General features: G+C 48.4%; 1 protein-coding gene across 1 annotated transcript; it reads right to left on the bottom strand.

Moving 5' to 3' along the window:
- Positions 1-13,066: 13,066 nt before the first annotated feature.
- Positions 13,067-14,544, bottom strand: HOXD4 (homeobox D4). Its single transcript, XM_060257111.1, has 2 exons — positions 13,873-14,544; positions 13,067-13,377 (listed from the first exon to the last, which is right to left on the bottom strand). The coding sequence occupies exons 1-2, from the start codon at positions 14,342-14,344 to the stop codon at positions 13,067-13,069; spliced, it is 783 nt and encodes a 260-aa protein (XP_060113094.1). The 5' UTR covers positions 14,345-14,544.
- Between the last annotated feature and the right edge of the window lie 1,065 nt (positions 14,545-15,609).

Here is a 15,609-nt window from a genome sequence, read left to right as displayed (position 1 = left end):
ACACAGGATTTCTGCTGGTCTCCTCTGGGAAAGGGCCTGGGTTGGGGGAGGGGGATGGAGGTCAACGCTGGGCTTCAAGACTGGTAAAGTTCATGCAATGGCTTACCTGCGTCCCCTGTTTATGGCTAAGAAGCCGTCTTTCCCGCTCTCAAAACCTCTGGGTTGGCAGACGAGAGGATCTCTCCTTCCGTCTTTGTTCTTCAGACAATACTCTCCTAAACCTGATCTTGCGGCTTCGCACAGACATTTCCACAGACCAGTATTCCCGATAGAATAGAAACTAAGGCTGGCGCTCCAATAAAAAAAAAGAAGGCGAATGGAGTTCGGAGTTTGTTGGGTTTAATGCGGGGGGGGGGGGGGAGTAAAGCCTTCAGCGATCAACCCCACGGAATAAAAGACGCCAATTGGCTGGCGAGGGTTTAACCCCCTTTTTTTGGTAAATAAGAAGCCAGGAGGCCAGATCCGCATCAGCGTTATAGCGGTAATAAAAATAATTGCGATGATAATAATGATGATGATTACTATTATTTAAAAGGAGCAAGCGAGGCAGCTTCCTGTAATAAGAAATAGCCAGGCTGCCTTATAACGCAAGCATATTTGTTCACGTGATCCGGAGACTGGCGATGCTTCGGATCAAGGTTGGCGCTCCCCCCCCTCCCCAATTCGGGATCTTCTGGGAATCCTCCCCCAAGATCCTCCATCTAGGTGGCCGTGGGGTCGGGCTGTGGGGTCGGGTGGGGCTTCCCCAAGAGCCCGCAGACCCCCCCCTCCCCCAAGCTTCCTATGGAGAAAAGCAATGGGAGCGCACAACCCCGTCAAAGGGCTCCATTCGCAGTCTCTGTGCAGAAGGGGCACCACCGGGGAGCCGAAAGCCTCCTTTGCCAAGCCAGGTCCATCCGACCAGCTCGATTTCTTTAGCAAAGTCTTCGCGGAGAGGGAGGGAGGGAGGGGAGGGATGGGGAAGAGACAAAAATCCCTCAGATTTTGTCGGAAATTGGTGGCAAATTAAAACCAGCGCGGACAGTTTGGCTCAAGAACCGCTATAGTATTATAATAATCTGTAACTAAAACAAATGGTGGCGGCGGCTGTAGAGGGGGGGACGTGTCAATGACAGGGGAGTGGCTTCCCCCATCGCTCCTCAAAATAATTGCGAGTTTAAAGCTTCGGGATGACATAAAGAAGAAATGTGGATCGCGTCGTGGTTTAGGAGTTATTTGCTTGGGAAATGGTCGATTTTTTTTTTGTAAAAGCCCATCGACGACACAGGAAGGCTGCAGTTTTGCCCAAGCTTTGTATTGCAATAATATTCGGCTTTTTCTTCATAAAAAAAAAAAAAGGAGAGGAATGAATTAGGAGAAGTTGGATTTGGAATGAAAGCGCAACCTCCTTTCCTGCCTCAACATTCAGCCCGGGATTCGTGATGGCTTTGTGGTGGGAACCATAATCTCTTGAGTGGTCCCCACCAGGGACAATCCAAGCATGAGACGCGGTGGTACCATTACTAGCGAGTATGGTAGCTCCTTTGTCTGATGCCTCTAAAGTCACTTGGGCTAGCACCCCTTCCTAATCTAGAATCTCCCATGATTTCATTACCACCAGAAGCACGGAGATCTGACAGTAATGTATGGCTTTACAATACTCCCCATAAGTATGTGGTAGCATTTTATCTAAATCCCTCTGCTTTCTCCTGACTTTGTAAAGCAGGTTTTGAACCACCAAATCAAACAAAAACCGGGAATCCACTTATCCAAGTTCAGGAGAGACTCCGACCTGAGAATCGGCTCGCCTGGGGTGGCGTTTAAGACCTTTCTGAAGTGGAGAGGGAAGCTGTTCAAAGTCAAGCTCTTCTTCGGCCTAACCTGATGCGAAAGGAAGCCCCACTGAGTCCAGTGGCGTTTACTTCCAAGTAAGCGGCCTGAGGATCGTGGCTTATGGATTTCGCTAGAGGTTGAACGCGCGCGCACACCACGGTAATAGCAAGAGAGGTCCAACATCCAATAGAACCTGGGTGGTTGAGGAGAATCTTTTCCGCCCTGTTCAAACAGGACCAGCAACGCAGATCATCAATCAAGCAAAGATCAAGGTGTAGCGGGGGTGGGGGGGGGGGGAAGAGGATACTAAAGAAGAGAAACCAAAACGCCCCAGCCCTTCCTCCAGAAACAACTTCTGGAATAAGGAAATCGGCCACCTATAAACTGTGCGCTTCACAAAAAAACAAGAGGACAAACCTCCGGCTGGAAAAGGCTACGAGCCAAGGGGGGTGGGGTGGGGAGAGGGGTGGAGGAGATCCAGTTTGGCCGAGATCTGTCTCCGGTAAAGGATCTAAGGCTTTTTCCAGTCTCAGCATCTGTCCGTAGAGCAACAAAACCGAAAGATTTACGGTCTTTGCCGGGCCTCCTTTCTCCCCGCTCCATACCCACCAACCCCCTCCATCACCACACACACACACACACAAACACACACACACACACGGATCAGCTTCGCACCCTTCCAGGAATTACTTACGATGATTTATAACGGCCAAGCCGGCAATTGTCAAACTGATAAAATATACGGGGGACAATATGCAGGAATCAGCGTTATCATTAAAGGGCCCTTCGCGTTCGAAGCTCCGAGAGGCTCACGCCAAGCGGTGGCTTTCTTTGATGGAGCTTTTGAGGTTCTTGCTGGGGTCAAAAACCCAGAGAATGGGGACCCCAGGACTCGGGTCTGTAGGGGCAGCGAAGGGAAGAAACCTCTGCGCCCCGGCCACTGTCCCAACCCTTAAAACATGTCTCATCTTGGAATAACGGAATTGATACCCGTATTGTTTGAATGTATAATGCACAACGCAGGAAACTCCGTCGATGTCCCGACACGCGCAAGGGAAGTAATGAAACCACAATCTTGGAGATATATATATATTTAATATATATCTTGGAGATATATATATATATATATTTATATATATATATATATTTAAAAAGCAAAGGTGTCCAAGCGAGGTTGGATCAGGACCACAGGGGTTGCAAAACAGACGTCCAAATGGCTAGAAAGGGAAATCCAAATGGCTTGGAAGGACAGAGTCTAGGTTTGCGACGCGCACCCTTTTAATATGCATATATACCTATGTGCGCGCGTAAGCACACAAACACGACACTTCTCGATCCCTCTTTCGCTTAAGGTAGCCTAAATCAACCCCAGGCACCATGAATTACATGCCAGTTCCAAGTGCCAAGAGATTTCCCTTTCCTCTCCTTCCAAAGCGGCAGCTTCCCCACGCATTTCTCGTTGGTTTGTTTTTAATTTCCCCAGGATCGCGGTCTAAACCCAAACTCCGCCGGATCGCCCCCACCGCTTTGTGCGAGAGGACCACTGCAGCCTGGTAGGGTCTGGATGGGGGGTGGGGGGAGGGGTGTTAAAGTACCCTTCGGATTCATTACCTATTGGTTAAAGTCCGCCTTGGGTAAAATTTCAACTCCGTTTTATAGCCTTCTATTATGACGCAGAGCCAAAAGGGGGAAAAAAAAACCCCGAAAACCACCCCATTCGACGACCTTTGCCTGAAAAGGAGTTCAGGGCCTTTTCTCCGCTTTTCAGAATGGGCAGCAGATGCCCTGACAACCCGCATTGTTCCCAGTAAGATATCAACAACCAGTAAATCTTCCCCCAGTTCCTCCACACACAGGCAGCTCCCTTGGCCAAACCTACCCATTCTCTCTCTCCACCCCCCCTCCCCATATCCTAATCTCTCACAATAAAGGGTAAACATTGGGGTGCTCGCCTCCCCCGCCCCCCCCCCCCCCAACGCACACCCCCATATGCCCAGAACAGTTTCTGCCTAGAGAGCGCGGCTACAAATCAGCCCGGGAAGGGGGAACCTATTTGTCAAGCCTTTGACAGCTAAGTTCATTAAGTATCTCGAAATATAAAAGAAAAGAAAGAAAATGGGTACATACCAAGGCTTCGCTTTCTTTCTTTCTTTTATTATGAGTAAAGGAAAGAAAATATATAAATATATATATATTTGTTTTGTTTCGTTCGGCTGTAGCCAAAAGAGCTAGGTGTGCGTAGAAAGCGCCTGAGCCCCTTTGTATATTATATTCTTGGGATCTCTTCAGTTTTCAGGTCTGATAGAGTCCTTTCCTTGGCAGATTAATGACGACTCCGTGTTTCTTAAGGGACGCGCTGAATTAATTATTTCGCCCATCACGTGGTCGGGACTTGGAGAAAAATCTATTCTTATCATCTTCCCCCGCACTTGGAGAAAGGCTGCCTTGCGGTGACTCTTCCCCAGCAAAGATGATTTGGGTCTACATGGTTATATTTAAACCTCTCCCACCTCCGCCAGCAGCCTCCCCCCCCCCCCACACCGAAAAAAAAAAAGGAAGGAAAGGAAAGCGATCAGGGGGAAGGTTTGGCAAACATGGCCGTTGGAAGCCGTGCGAGGCGCTCCATTGGCAAGGGTCCCCTGTTTACTGGACTGGAGAGGGGAAGGGGGATTTTGATCTCTCTCTCTCTCTCCATCCTACCCCTGGCTCTTACCACAATAACGAGCAGGGAGGCAATATTCAAAACGATATCGATGTGTTTGGCGGAAGCGGAGCAGCCGCTGAGCAGAAGGCGCTGGGAAGCCTCATCAGAACCAGATTCCCCCAAGGCTGGCTCGCCGGGGTGGCGTGGACTCAGGGGCGCACAATCAGCCATTCCCAGCCCCTTCTGGAGCCACAGCATCCCAGCCCGGGGGGGGGGGGTGGAGTGGCGTGGAAGTCTACAGCCCCAGCGGCAGAAGAAGGGGGGGGGGGAGACCAGTGGCACCTTCAAGGCTAAGTCGATGCCCGAATGGTTTCTTGTGTAGTCCTGAAGCCACCACGCGTATTCTCTGCTAAGGGGAAATCAGGCCTTGGTGCCACTCACTGGAATCCGTGGCCAGTGAGGCACCTTCGACTTGGCACTCCTGCCCAGGCTGCCCAGGTGCCATCAGAGTAGACAAGCTATAGATTGTATAAGTACATGTGTATGTGTGTGTGAGAGAGACAGAGAGAGAGAGATGGACACACACACACACATACAGAAGTGCAAGAGTCCAGTAGCTTCTTAAAGACTTACAAAATTAAAGGTAAAGGTAAAAGGTAGTCCCCTGTGCAAGCACCAGTCACTGTGGAGTCTTCTGAGCAGAAATTCTACTTTGTGAGAGCTACTGGCATTAAAGTGGTGAGCTACTGCATACATTAGTTTGCTCTGGGGCCATTTTTCCTGAGCTAAGACAAGAATGGGTGAGCCAGAGGCAAAAAACCCTGTGAGTTAGCTCACAGTAATTCAGCCTAGAGGGAACACTGGTGGCAGGGTATGAACTTTCCCGAGAGTGACAGATCAGCTAGATTCGAGCCCAGTAGCACCTTAGAGACCAGCAAGATTTTTGGGGTATAAACTTTCCACTCATACCACCCCCCCCCCCCCAATCTTTCGGTCTCCTCTCTGAGGTAACCCTGGATTCCATTCTAGCTGTTCCACCACAGGCCGACAGGGCTGTCCTCTGAAGCCCTCTCCACAGAGTGAGACATGGTTAGAAGTTGGCTGGAATTTTCCCAGAAATCCTCAGAATGGGTGCAAGTTTTCCCCTTATGGGCTTGACAAGGCACTACACTGCCAACACCGCTCTTAGAGCCAGGTTCAAGTCTGAAACATGATTCCCCCCAAGTACATCTCCATCTCCATATTCAGCAATAACCTGACCCCAAAGGCAGTTTATACAGATGCCCCCAAGGGCATTTCTTCTTGTCAATGGACTCCATCCAAGCAAATCACTGCATTGCAACCAAGGCCGGATCTGCTACTAGACAAACTAGGTGATGGTCTAGGGCGCATGCCTTCTGGGGTCGCAGAATTCGGTGCCCCCATGCAACTTAGTGATGTTATCAGTTCAGTACAAGGGGAGGGGGGGCACCAGAAGTCAGCCTCGCCTAGGCCGCCTAGGCCAGCCCTGATTGCAACGGATCTGATTGCGTTGTATTGAATTGTAAGCACCTTGGTTCTGATCAGAGGCTCCAATCCAAGACGTTTCCCTCAGGAATAGTTTCATTCCTCACCTGAATGGAACTACTCGTGAGGTAGAAGATGCAGTCGGTCTCTACTTATTCTTTTGAATTCTGCCATGGGTTTCAGAGGAATACAAACGAGTTAGCTTTGCATAAGGCTTCCATCCTTTAAAGAAATAGGCATAAATTCCACTGAATTCAATGGTAAACAGATTCCATTTGAGTCCAGTAGTACCTCTGAAACGAGCAAGAGGTTCAGGGTACAAACTTTGGAGAGTCAAAGCTCTCATCCTCATGGTAAACATGGTTAGATTGCAAGATTGCAGTCATGGCTATTTCAAATTAAGTTTCAGTAGACTTAGTCCCAGGTGAATATATTTAGGGTTCCTGATTTCATATGTGAACCAGTAGGAATCAGCAGTACAACTCTAAGGCCACTTGCATGAGTGTAAACCTCACTGGGCAGACCACACTTTGACTCCAGTGGCACCTTTAAGATCAACAAAGTTTTATTCATGAAAGCTCATATCTTGAATAAAACTTCATTGGTCATAAAGGTGCCACTGGACTTAAACTTGGTTCTGCCACTTCAGACCAACATGGCTGCCCACCTGGGTAGGCCACAGTATGATTCTGCATAGACTGGCTTAGGGTGGCAGCAGGGTTGGCTCTGCCAATAGGCAAACTAGGCAATTTCCTAGGGCGCTGGCCTTCTGGGGGTGCCAAACTAGGTGCCCCCATGTGAATTGGTGGCTTTATCAGTGCAGGGTGAGGGCACCAGAAGTTAGCCTTGCCTAGGGTGCCAGACACTCAAGGGCCAGCCTTGTGGCAGAGTAAATCCCACTCAGTTGACTGAGGTTGACTTCAAAAGGAGCATGCTGCTGAGCAGGGCTGGTAGATCCACGCTGGGGTTGAAACGACAGACCAGTTTTCTCATACTTGGGCGGTCAGATCCTTCCTTGGAGCTGCTGAGGAACTCTAGAGGCCATGTGGATTGTATGTTGGTGCAATTCTTAACAGTAAGTCTGAGAATGTGAGCTCTAACCTGGGAGTCCCTTTTTGTCTCAGCCACACTGTTCCACAGGGGTCCACCATCTGTAATGAACCACAAAGGCCACTGCCCAACCTTGCTGTCTTGTGGTAAGATTTAGCAACGGGGGTGACAGGTTTAGCACTGCAGCAGGTCTGGCTGTAAATGCCTTTCAATAAACACACACACTTCCTTTTGAAATTAGCCTTGCCTTAAGGTTTGGTTGATGGTTACTTGGCTCTTGAACACATTGGCCAGATTTCAAACTGCTCTTGAAAGCATGCACACACACACACACACAAGCCCGGTGGGATTTTTGTTTGCTGCTGATGGTGTATTCTCTCTCTGTCTCTGTCTGTCTGTCTGTCTGTCTCTCACACACACACACACACATGCACACACACACACATGCACACACACACACACATAGCCTTTGAAACTCTGCTCACTTTCACTTGGAAGGCTACTGTTGGACAGTCCCAGGCGTTCTTGAGCACATGGAGAGCAATGCTCAAATCCAGTACTGGCTCTTAATTTTGCTCTTCTACAGCAGACCAACATGGTTGCCCATCTGGACATATCTTCACGGTGGTACGTGAATTACAGCACTATTCTAACCAGAGCTGTGCCCTTCTAAGACTATTGGCTACAATGGACATGGGGTGGGAAGAGATGTAACTCTGCTAAGGATGGCTCTGTGGGTCAAAGGATACTTTGGATCCTGACCAACATTTGGAAGCCAATCCTGAAATGAGTGGGGCTTGATGTGTTCAGGGTCAGGACATCAGGGACCTAGAAACTAATAATAATAATAATAATAATAATAATAATAATAATAATAATAATAATAATAATAATAATAATAATAATATTTAATATAATAAAGGTATTATTATAGGTACAAGGCAAAAGAGGGGAGATCAACCAAAGCAATATGGATTTTAGTGGGTTTTGCCCTGTCTCCTTTACTTTTCTGGTACTAAGTCTTTGATCCATGCTTGTTTACAAGTAAACCTCAGGTGAGATTTAATTTCCAAATCGAATTACCATGCTTGAAAGTAACCCAGATTGAGATTTGAGGACGACTGTAGATTTATACCCAGCCCTTCTCTCTGAATCAGAGACTCAGAGCAGCTTACAATCTCCTATATCTTCTCCCCCCACAACAGACACCTTGTGAGATGGGTGGGGCTGAGAGAGCTCTGATAGTAGCTGCCCTTTCAAGGGCAACTCTGCCAAAGCTATGGCTGACTCAGGGGTTTTGTCTGAGTAAATATGCTTAAGGCAGGCCTAAACAGCTGTAGCCCTACACAAATGGCCTTGGAAGTAAGCCCGGGTGAATTCAGTGGCTGCCAAGTAAAATCCTTAAGCATTAGGTTTCTTTGGGAACAGACCCAGCTCAACTCAGTGAGCCTTGCCCCAAACATGTCTCTATATATGCAACTGAGTACATATGAACATATGAAGCTGCCTTATACTGAATCAGACCCTCGGTCCATCAAAGTCAGTATTGTCTTCTCAGACTGGCAGCGGCTCTCCAGGGTCCCAAGCTGAGGTTTTTCACACCTATTTGCCTGGACCCTTTTTTGGAGATGCCAGGGATTGAACCTGGGACCTTCTGCTTCCCAAGCAGATGCTCTACCACTGAGCCACCTCCCTCCCCAACCAAAGCTACATTCATCAGGATAGTTGTGGTCAGGTAGAAACGTGGTCATATCCATTCACAAAGTGGCTGCAGTGGCACTTGTCAGGCATGGCCCCTTACACACACACATTTGCATGCACACACAGCAACATATACTATGTGATGATGGGCATGTCTATTTCTTTCAAATTTAACAGTGCGATTCTAACCAGAGTGAAACTCAGAGAGTGTGATCTTGCTGAAGTCTCCAAAGTTAAGGGTTCATATTCACACAGTTCCCGTTCCACTTTTGACATCTTTTATTGCCCCAGATATAAAGAGGGCTTACACCAACATCATTTGTATAAATAATGCTTTAATCAGAGGCAGAGAAACAAAACATTTGGCAAACTTCTAAAAAACATCTCACAGTTAACAACAGAACTGCCACAATGCAGTTTTTTTTTAATATCACAAAGGTTGTGGTTATTATACATCTTTGCATCCCTAAGAAAACAATATAAACAACCTAAAGGATTCTCTTCCCCTCCCCCTTCAGCTGGAGAGCAGGAAGATTTTGGAACAGTTCAAAACAGGCTTCATCATCATTATAGCCCCCCTCTGATCATCATACCCTTCCCAACCAAAGAGAGAGGATTGGAAATGAATGGTGGTCTTCCTTCTCAAAATCCACCTTTGGCCAAATGTTAACTCCCCACCCCCTCAAAGGAGGAGAATCTCTTTGAAACTGAGACCCTTCCATCATCATCTTTCTGAGGCTGACTAATATAGTTGGCAACCAAGATTTAAGACCTCAAAAAAGGGAGCTCAAAGGGGTCTCCACTCCCCCACCCCCAGCAAGATTTTTAAGACTCGGAAACCAGAAAAAGCACATTTGCCCAGAGGCCATTAGCATCACAAAAGGACTTTGGGCCTGTTCTGTTGTCTTCACACATCTGAAGCTCACTTCGTTTGTGGCAGGGGATGGATGGGCTACATTGTGAAGTCAAATTTGTCCCGTTGGCTGTCCCCTTCCAAAACATGTTTACTTGCAAATAAAATCCACTGCGTTCAATGGGGCCTATTTCCTCATCTAGACTTGCAGCCTTAAAGTCTTGCCCTAACCAACCTGAAGTCTATAACGGGGTCCATACACACTCAGGACAAAATGCTACAGAAATCAATGAAACTCGTTTTTTGAGCAAAGGTAGGATGGGCACTCGAGTTCCATTGAAATCAGTGTGGGCATCACCAGTGTTCCCTCTAAGCTGAGTTGAGGTGAGCTAGCTCACATTTTTAGCCTCCTGCTCACACATTTTTGTCTTAGCTCAGGAAAAGTAGCCCCAGAACACAATAACTTATGCAGTAGCTCACAACTTTAATGTCAGTAGCTCACAAAGTAGAATTTTTGCTCACAAGACTCTGCAGCTTAGAGGGGACATTGGGCATAACTTCTGGTGAAGAGACTTTCAGATGGCGCAAATGCCAGATCTCTCCCACTGCTCTCTCTTTTCATTTCCAGCTTCTCCTGCCCCCTCTCCCTAGAATACTGTCCAGGATATCCCTCGAATATCGCAGTCCTTAATACATTTTCTAACGATGCAGTCCTTCGCCTGTTTCCGCTGAAATAAATCCCACCTAGTTCAATGGGACTTGCTTCCAGGTTTATTGGCATAGGACTGCAGCCTGAACGCGGGGGATTGGCTTCAGAGTCACTATTGCTTCAGTCCGGACTTGCTGGCTTCCTCCCCAAAACAACCACGTTGAGCGCACCCAATTCATTCCCGCCCTAAAGTCAACCGCAGCAGATTTCCCTTTCCTGAAGTCCAGAAGAGTGGAGCGCCTGTGGAGACCAGGGGGGTTCGAGAAGGGAGCTGGGTTGGGTATGAGATCAGGGGTTAACCCAAGGCTGGAGTTTTCTGTTGGAAAATCTGACTTCAAAAAAGGAGATCTGAAATGGCGAGTCAGGGGCTAGCCAACGGCTGCTTTTCTGTGCTTGGGAAAAAGGGGAAAGGACTAGGGGAGTCCAAAAGGTGAAGGGTTTAGAGGTCATCCCTCCCGGCTGAAATACGGCTAATCGAACAGAAAATTTGTCCTCTGAATGAACCTGGTACTACAATTTAGTGTAAGTTCAGTTTAAAAAAAAAACCCTCCAAACCTTTTCAGCCTCTCAACGTGAAGGCGTCACAGAAGAAGACATCTTCACTGTGTACGGAATCCGCGCTTTTTGTCGTAGGGACAATGACGCGAATAATGCAGGAATATCCATCTTTAATATCCCGACGGGCAGATATTCAAGGGGCGCCCGGGGGCGAGGCTGGGAAGGCAGGCCGGGCGCTCCAAGGAGAACAAAGAGAGAAGGGACCCGGAGGACAAAAGAGCTTCTAGGATCCCGATCCGAAAGCCATCGAATTGGAGGTTTAGCCCGATCGGTTTCCAGTGGCACCGACTTCCAAAGGAAACTAGCGTAGGGTCAATTTTCGGGGGGGTGGAGGGGAGGAGAAAACACAGTCTCCTGGATACACTTTGGCTATTCGTTTTTATTTTTTTCCGAATGAACCCTCCGGTGCAAGCTCTCTCTCTTTTCCCACCCCATTTCTCTTTCTTTCCCTCCGCCCTTTCCTTTCTTGGTCGAGAAAAGCCTTGAGAATCTGGTCTGTTCTAAAAGGAATCCTAAGGTACTATGACACACCTTACAGGACTGTTCTGTTTCCCAGGAATCCGAAAGGTTCGTCCCCACTTTTCCTTTCAGGTTCCCCTCCTGAGCGCGTGAACCTCGCAGCCTGTTCTGCTGAAAAGCCACGTGGCTTGCTTCCGAGTAAGCCTACTGAGCCACGGACAGCGGGAATTCGAGCAAACGAACAACTCCCGCCCCCCTCTGCTTTTTCCAGTGACCGCGAGTTCTTCCATATTGTACAGACGACACTTCGTTCCTCTCCCAAGTGAAAGGGGCTATTATTACTTTGGTTTGGGTTTCTCCGATCTTTGCATTGCCAGGAAAGCCCGTGGTTGCTCTCGCAACGCCTACCACGGCCGCAATATTGCACCGAGCCTTAAATCAAGGTCTAATTTCTAGATGCCTTCTAGATCCAGTTTTCCTCTTTCCTAAGTATTTCCTGTGAAACAACTTTAAGAAAAAAAAACCCCAGCTCCTCCATTTGGGTTTATTGGTCTGAATCAGAAGAAACGCACGCTTGAAAACCCAAAGTTCACACACACCCTTTAAAAAAAAAAAAAAAAGCAAAAGCAATGGTGTAATTAAAAATATAGCAGTAAAGAAAATTAAAAGCAAGAAAAAGAAGTCACAGTGTGATTATGCAATCAGTTTCCTGGATGCCACAAATCAGATGGAATAATCATTGGATTTTTATAGATTTGGGGAGGGTGTCATTAGAAGACCTTGGCTCAAAGCACAGCACAATATATATATATTCCTTTTTTAATATATATATTAAAAAAGGAAACATTTTCAGTCTATTTAATTGCAGAAGGATCTCAGCTCCTTCTCACCCTTTGTAAGATCTAGAAAAACATTTTCATATTTATACACAGGGATCAGAAAACAGGGCGGGGGAGAGAAAGAGAGAAAGTCCTCCAGTATTATTATTATTATGAATAATCTCAGCAACGCTGAAGGGGAGGGGATACTCTTTTTTCACTATTTTTGGTTCGACTATTTCCTTCCTTTCCCACATTCTCTAGCCAACCAATAAATAAATACACTAACAACAATTTAAAGATAACAATAACCCGTTTTCGTTTCATGTTTTTAAAAAATATTCCCGAGACATTGGGGGTGGGTGGGTTACACTTATTAAAAAAAAAAAGGTCAAGCAGCAGGGAAAGGTGAAGGAAATTCTCTGCTCAGACTTGTGTTGAAGGTGGGGGGGGGGGAGGCTCACCCAACCAAACGCCCAACCCAGAAGGGCACAGAGTTTGGAGAGGGGGGAGAGCAAAAGATGGCAGCGTCCTAACCCAGAGAATCCCTAACCCAGAAACCTTCCCTTGCGGACTCCGGATAGGAGGCTGAACAGTTTGGTTTGCAAGGGGGGGGGGGGGAATGGACCCTGTTTATGTCTACAGGAAAAGTCGTATAAAAATATTTCTCTCTATATATCTCTATCGTTTCCTCACCAGCTGGATGCACAGTTTTGTTTGAGCGGTCCTTGTGCTGTTCAGTTCCTACGAAGTCCACAGTGTCTTTGGGCCTGTCCTCCAAAGACCCGGAGCCCACTTCGGGGGTCTTGAGCTGGGCCAGGCAAATGTCCGTTTGGGCAGCCGATAGGTTTTGTGCGGGTGTGTGTGGGAGGGAGAGAGTGCGCGTGTCTGTGCCTGGCTGCTCAGAACAGTTCAACTCCGGATCAACCGGCTGAAACGGACCATTCCCACGTCTCCTATAAAGCGATCAAGTCCGTCTGATGGTCCTTCGAGACCGTCTGTAAGCGCTGGCTGGAGGCAGTGGAAGACCCCGAGGAGCGGCCCTTGGTGTTGGGCAGCTTGTGGTCCTTCTTCCACTTCATCCTCCGGTTCTGGAACCAGATTTTGATCTGGCGTTCGGAGAGACACAAAGTGTGGGCGATCTCGATCCGGCGGCGCCTGGTCAGGTAGCGGTTGAAGTGGAACTCCTTCTCCAGTTCGAGGACCTGCTGCCTCGTGTAAGCTGTTCTGGAACGCTTGGGCTCCCCGCCGGTGTAATTGGGGTTCACTGAGGGAGGGGGGAGGGGAACAAAAATAAAATAAGAGGCAGGACTTCACAACAACCTCCCAAACAACTGACAAACTCAAGCTTCCTTTTTCTCAGCAGACGTTCCACAAGCAGACCAAAGCATGATGGCCCCCAAAGCCATGTGGTGGCTTTGTATGCCTATTACCTTTGCTCATAAAACCCTGGATGTTCTTTCTTTCCCTCTCTCTTTCTCCTTCCCTCCTTCCTTTCTCCCTCTCGCCCAAAATTGGCAGGGCGCTTTCCAATATCCCGCTGAAATGGAGTCTTCCTGCGCCTCCCCCCCACCCAACGCCATCAGCCACATGGCCAAGGGCCTATTCCATCAGCCATAAAAATTTATGGCGAGCGTAATTGCCTACCTCGCTTTCCAACCCCGCATCTCTCCCGGGTGGGGGAGAAGGAGAGGAGGAGGAGGAAGAGGAGAGGGGGAGAGAAGGCCGGGCCGGGGTGGGGTGGGGGTGCCCTTATGCTTACCCGAATTCACGTGGACTTTCTTCATCCAGGGATAGACCACGGCCGGCTGCTTGAGCGCTGCTGCTGCTGCGGCTGCCCCGTTGGGGCTCTTGAGATTCTCCCGCTGGCCGCAGGCTCTGCTAGCGGGCAGGGGTGGCGGGGCCGGCGGCGGGCAGTGCTCGGCCGGGCCGGGGAAGTGGCCGGAGGAAGGCTCCTGCCCGTGACCCCGCGGCTGGAGGGCGGGCGCGCCGGGGCCATTGGCGCAGGCGAAGGGCTGCTGCGGCTGCTGCTGCGGCTGGGCGTAGTTGGCGCGCGGGTAGAGCGCTTGAGGGTGGTGCGCGAAATCCGAGCCCTGCGCCCCCGCGGCCGGCGGGCCGTAGTAGTCGGAGGCGCCCTGCTCGCCGCCCAGGTAGCCGCCCTGCAGATACTCCTCGCACGGCGGGAATTTGGGGTCCACGTACTTGGAGTTCACCATGTAGGAACTCATGGCCATTAATTTCGGGGAGGTGGGAAATACTAATTTTTCCTCGTGTTGTCTTTTTTTCCTCCCTGCCACAAATCCCTCCTACTTGCTGTCAACTGAATAAAGTTGGGCGCCCACGTGACCGCCTCGGCCAATCGGAGGGCGGAGAGGTGGATCACCGGATCTGTGAGCGCACCTCGTAATTTCCACAAATTTTCACTAAATAATACACGGGGTGGGGGTGGGGAGATCATCCGAGGGACCCAACGCGCGAACTGAGTCGCCTCCCCACTCCCTCCCCTTCCCAAGGAGATATGAATATCATAAAACACCATTCATCGAGCCAGGCCCGTCACACTGACCCCCTCCCCAGCCCCCTCCCAAATCCATCTGCCCTCATCCCGCAGGTAAATCAAAGCCTTTTGTCTCTGCCGACTTCTTTTTTTTGTAACCTTTGATGCCCTTCCGTCTAATTTTTTGCCAATCCTATGAAAATGTTAGTGGGTTAGGTGGAGCCAGCGTGGGGTGGCGGAGGAGGGGCGCAGGCGGAGGCGAATACAGAGGAGGGAAGCCAGCCATGAGGAGGGGGGGGGGGACTCAGAAAGAGCGGATCAGAAATCAGAAGACATCAAAAGGGAGGGCAATATGACGGCACAATAGAGCTGTCCTGCCTTTGTTTTGTTGGGGTCAACCAAAAGTTACCAGAACCTAGTTGGGCAGAATCAAATCAGACAATGAGTAACTAGCTTCGAATTTACTCCCCAAAAGTTAAAACAATGTTTTTGGGGTTTTTTTTCTTTTTAAAAGCCATCCAGAAAGCAACCATTTGAGGTCTTCCGAAGACGATAAGTTCCAACTTTAGAAGAAAAATGAATTTGCCTTTTTAAAATATAGGGTTAATAAGATAATGCCAATGTCCCCACCCCCTCCGGAAGAAGTAAAATAGACAAAGCGCTAATTTTAGAGGTGCCCTAAAAATATGGAGGAAATTGTGGAATTGGGATGGAAAAAAAGAATTTCTGATACCAGACAGTTGTTCTAGGCACCGTTTATTGTGTTTTCATTTAAAAAAAAAACATGATCTGATCAATTACTATCTCACTCAGTCCTTTATACTAATTATATTTGAATGAACAGTTTTATGATGGGATGTGTGCCCTAGACATTGAACAGAAACCTCGGATGAGCATGCAAATTATCTTTAGAGATCTTCTACCTTTAAAGCGTCTAACCGTTTGCAGAAAGGTGAAGTTTTTGCATCGACCATATATTCCCCTAGAATCGAATCTGTGACT

The sequence above is a fragment of the Heteronotia binoei genome, chromosome 16, assembly GCF_032191835.1.
Source record: "Heteronotia binoei isolate CCM8104 ecotype False Entrance Well chromosome 16, APGP_CSIRO_Hbin_v1, whole genome shotgun sequence".
In the NCBI taxonomy this organism is placed as follows: domain Eukaryota; kingdom Metazoa; phylum Chordata; class Lepidosauria; order Squamata; family Gekkonidae; genus Heteronotia; species Heteronotia binoei.
Note: the sequence above shows the minus strand (reverse complement) of the source record. Positions and strands in the feature narration are given on the sequence as shown.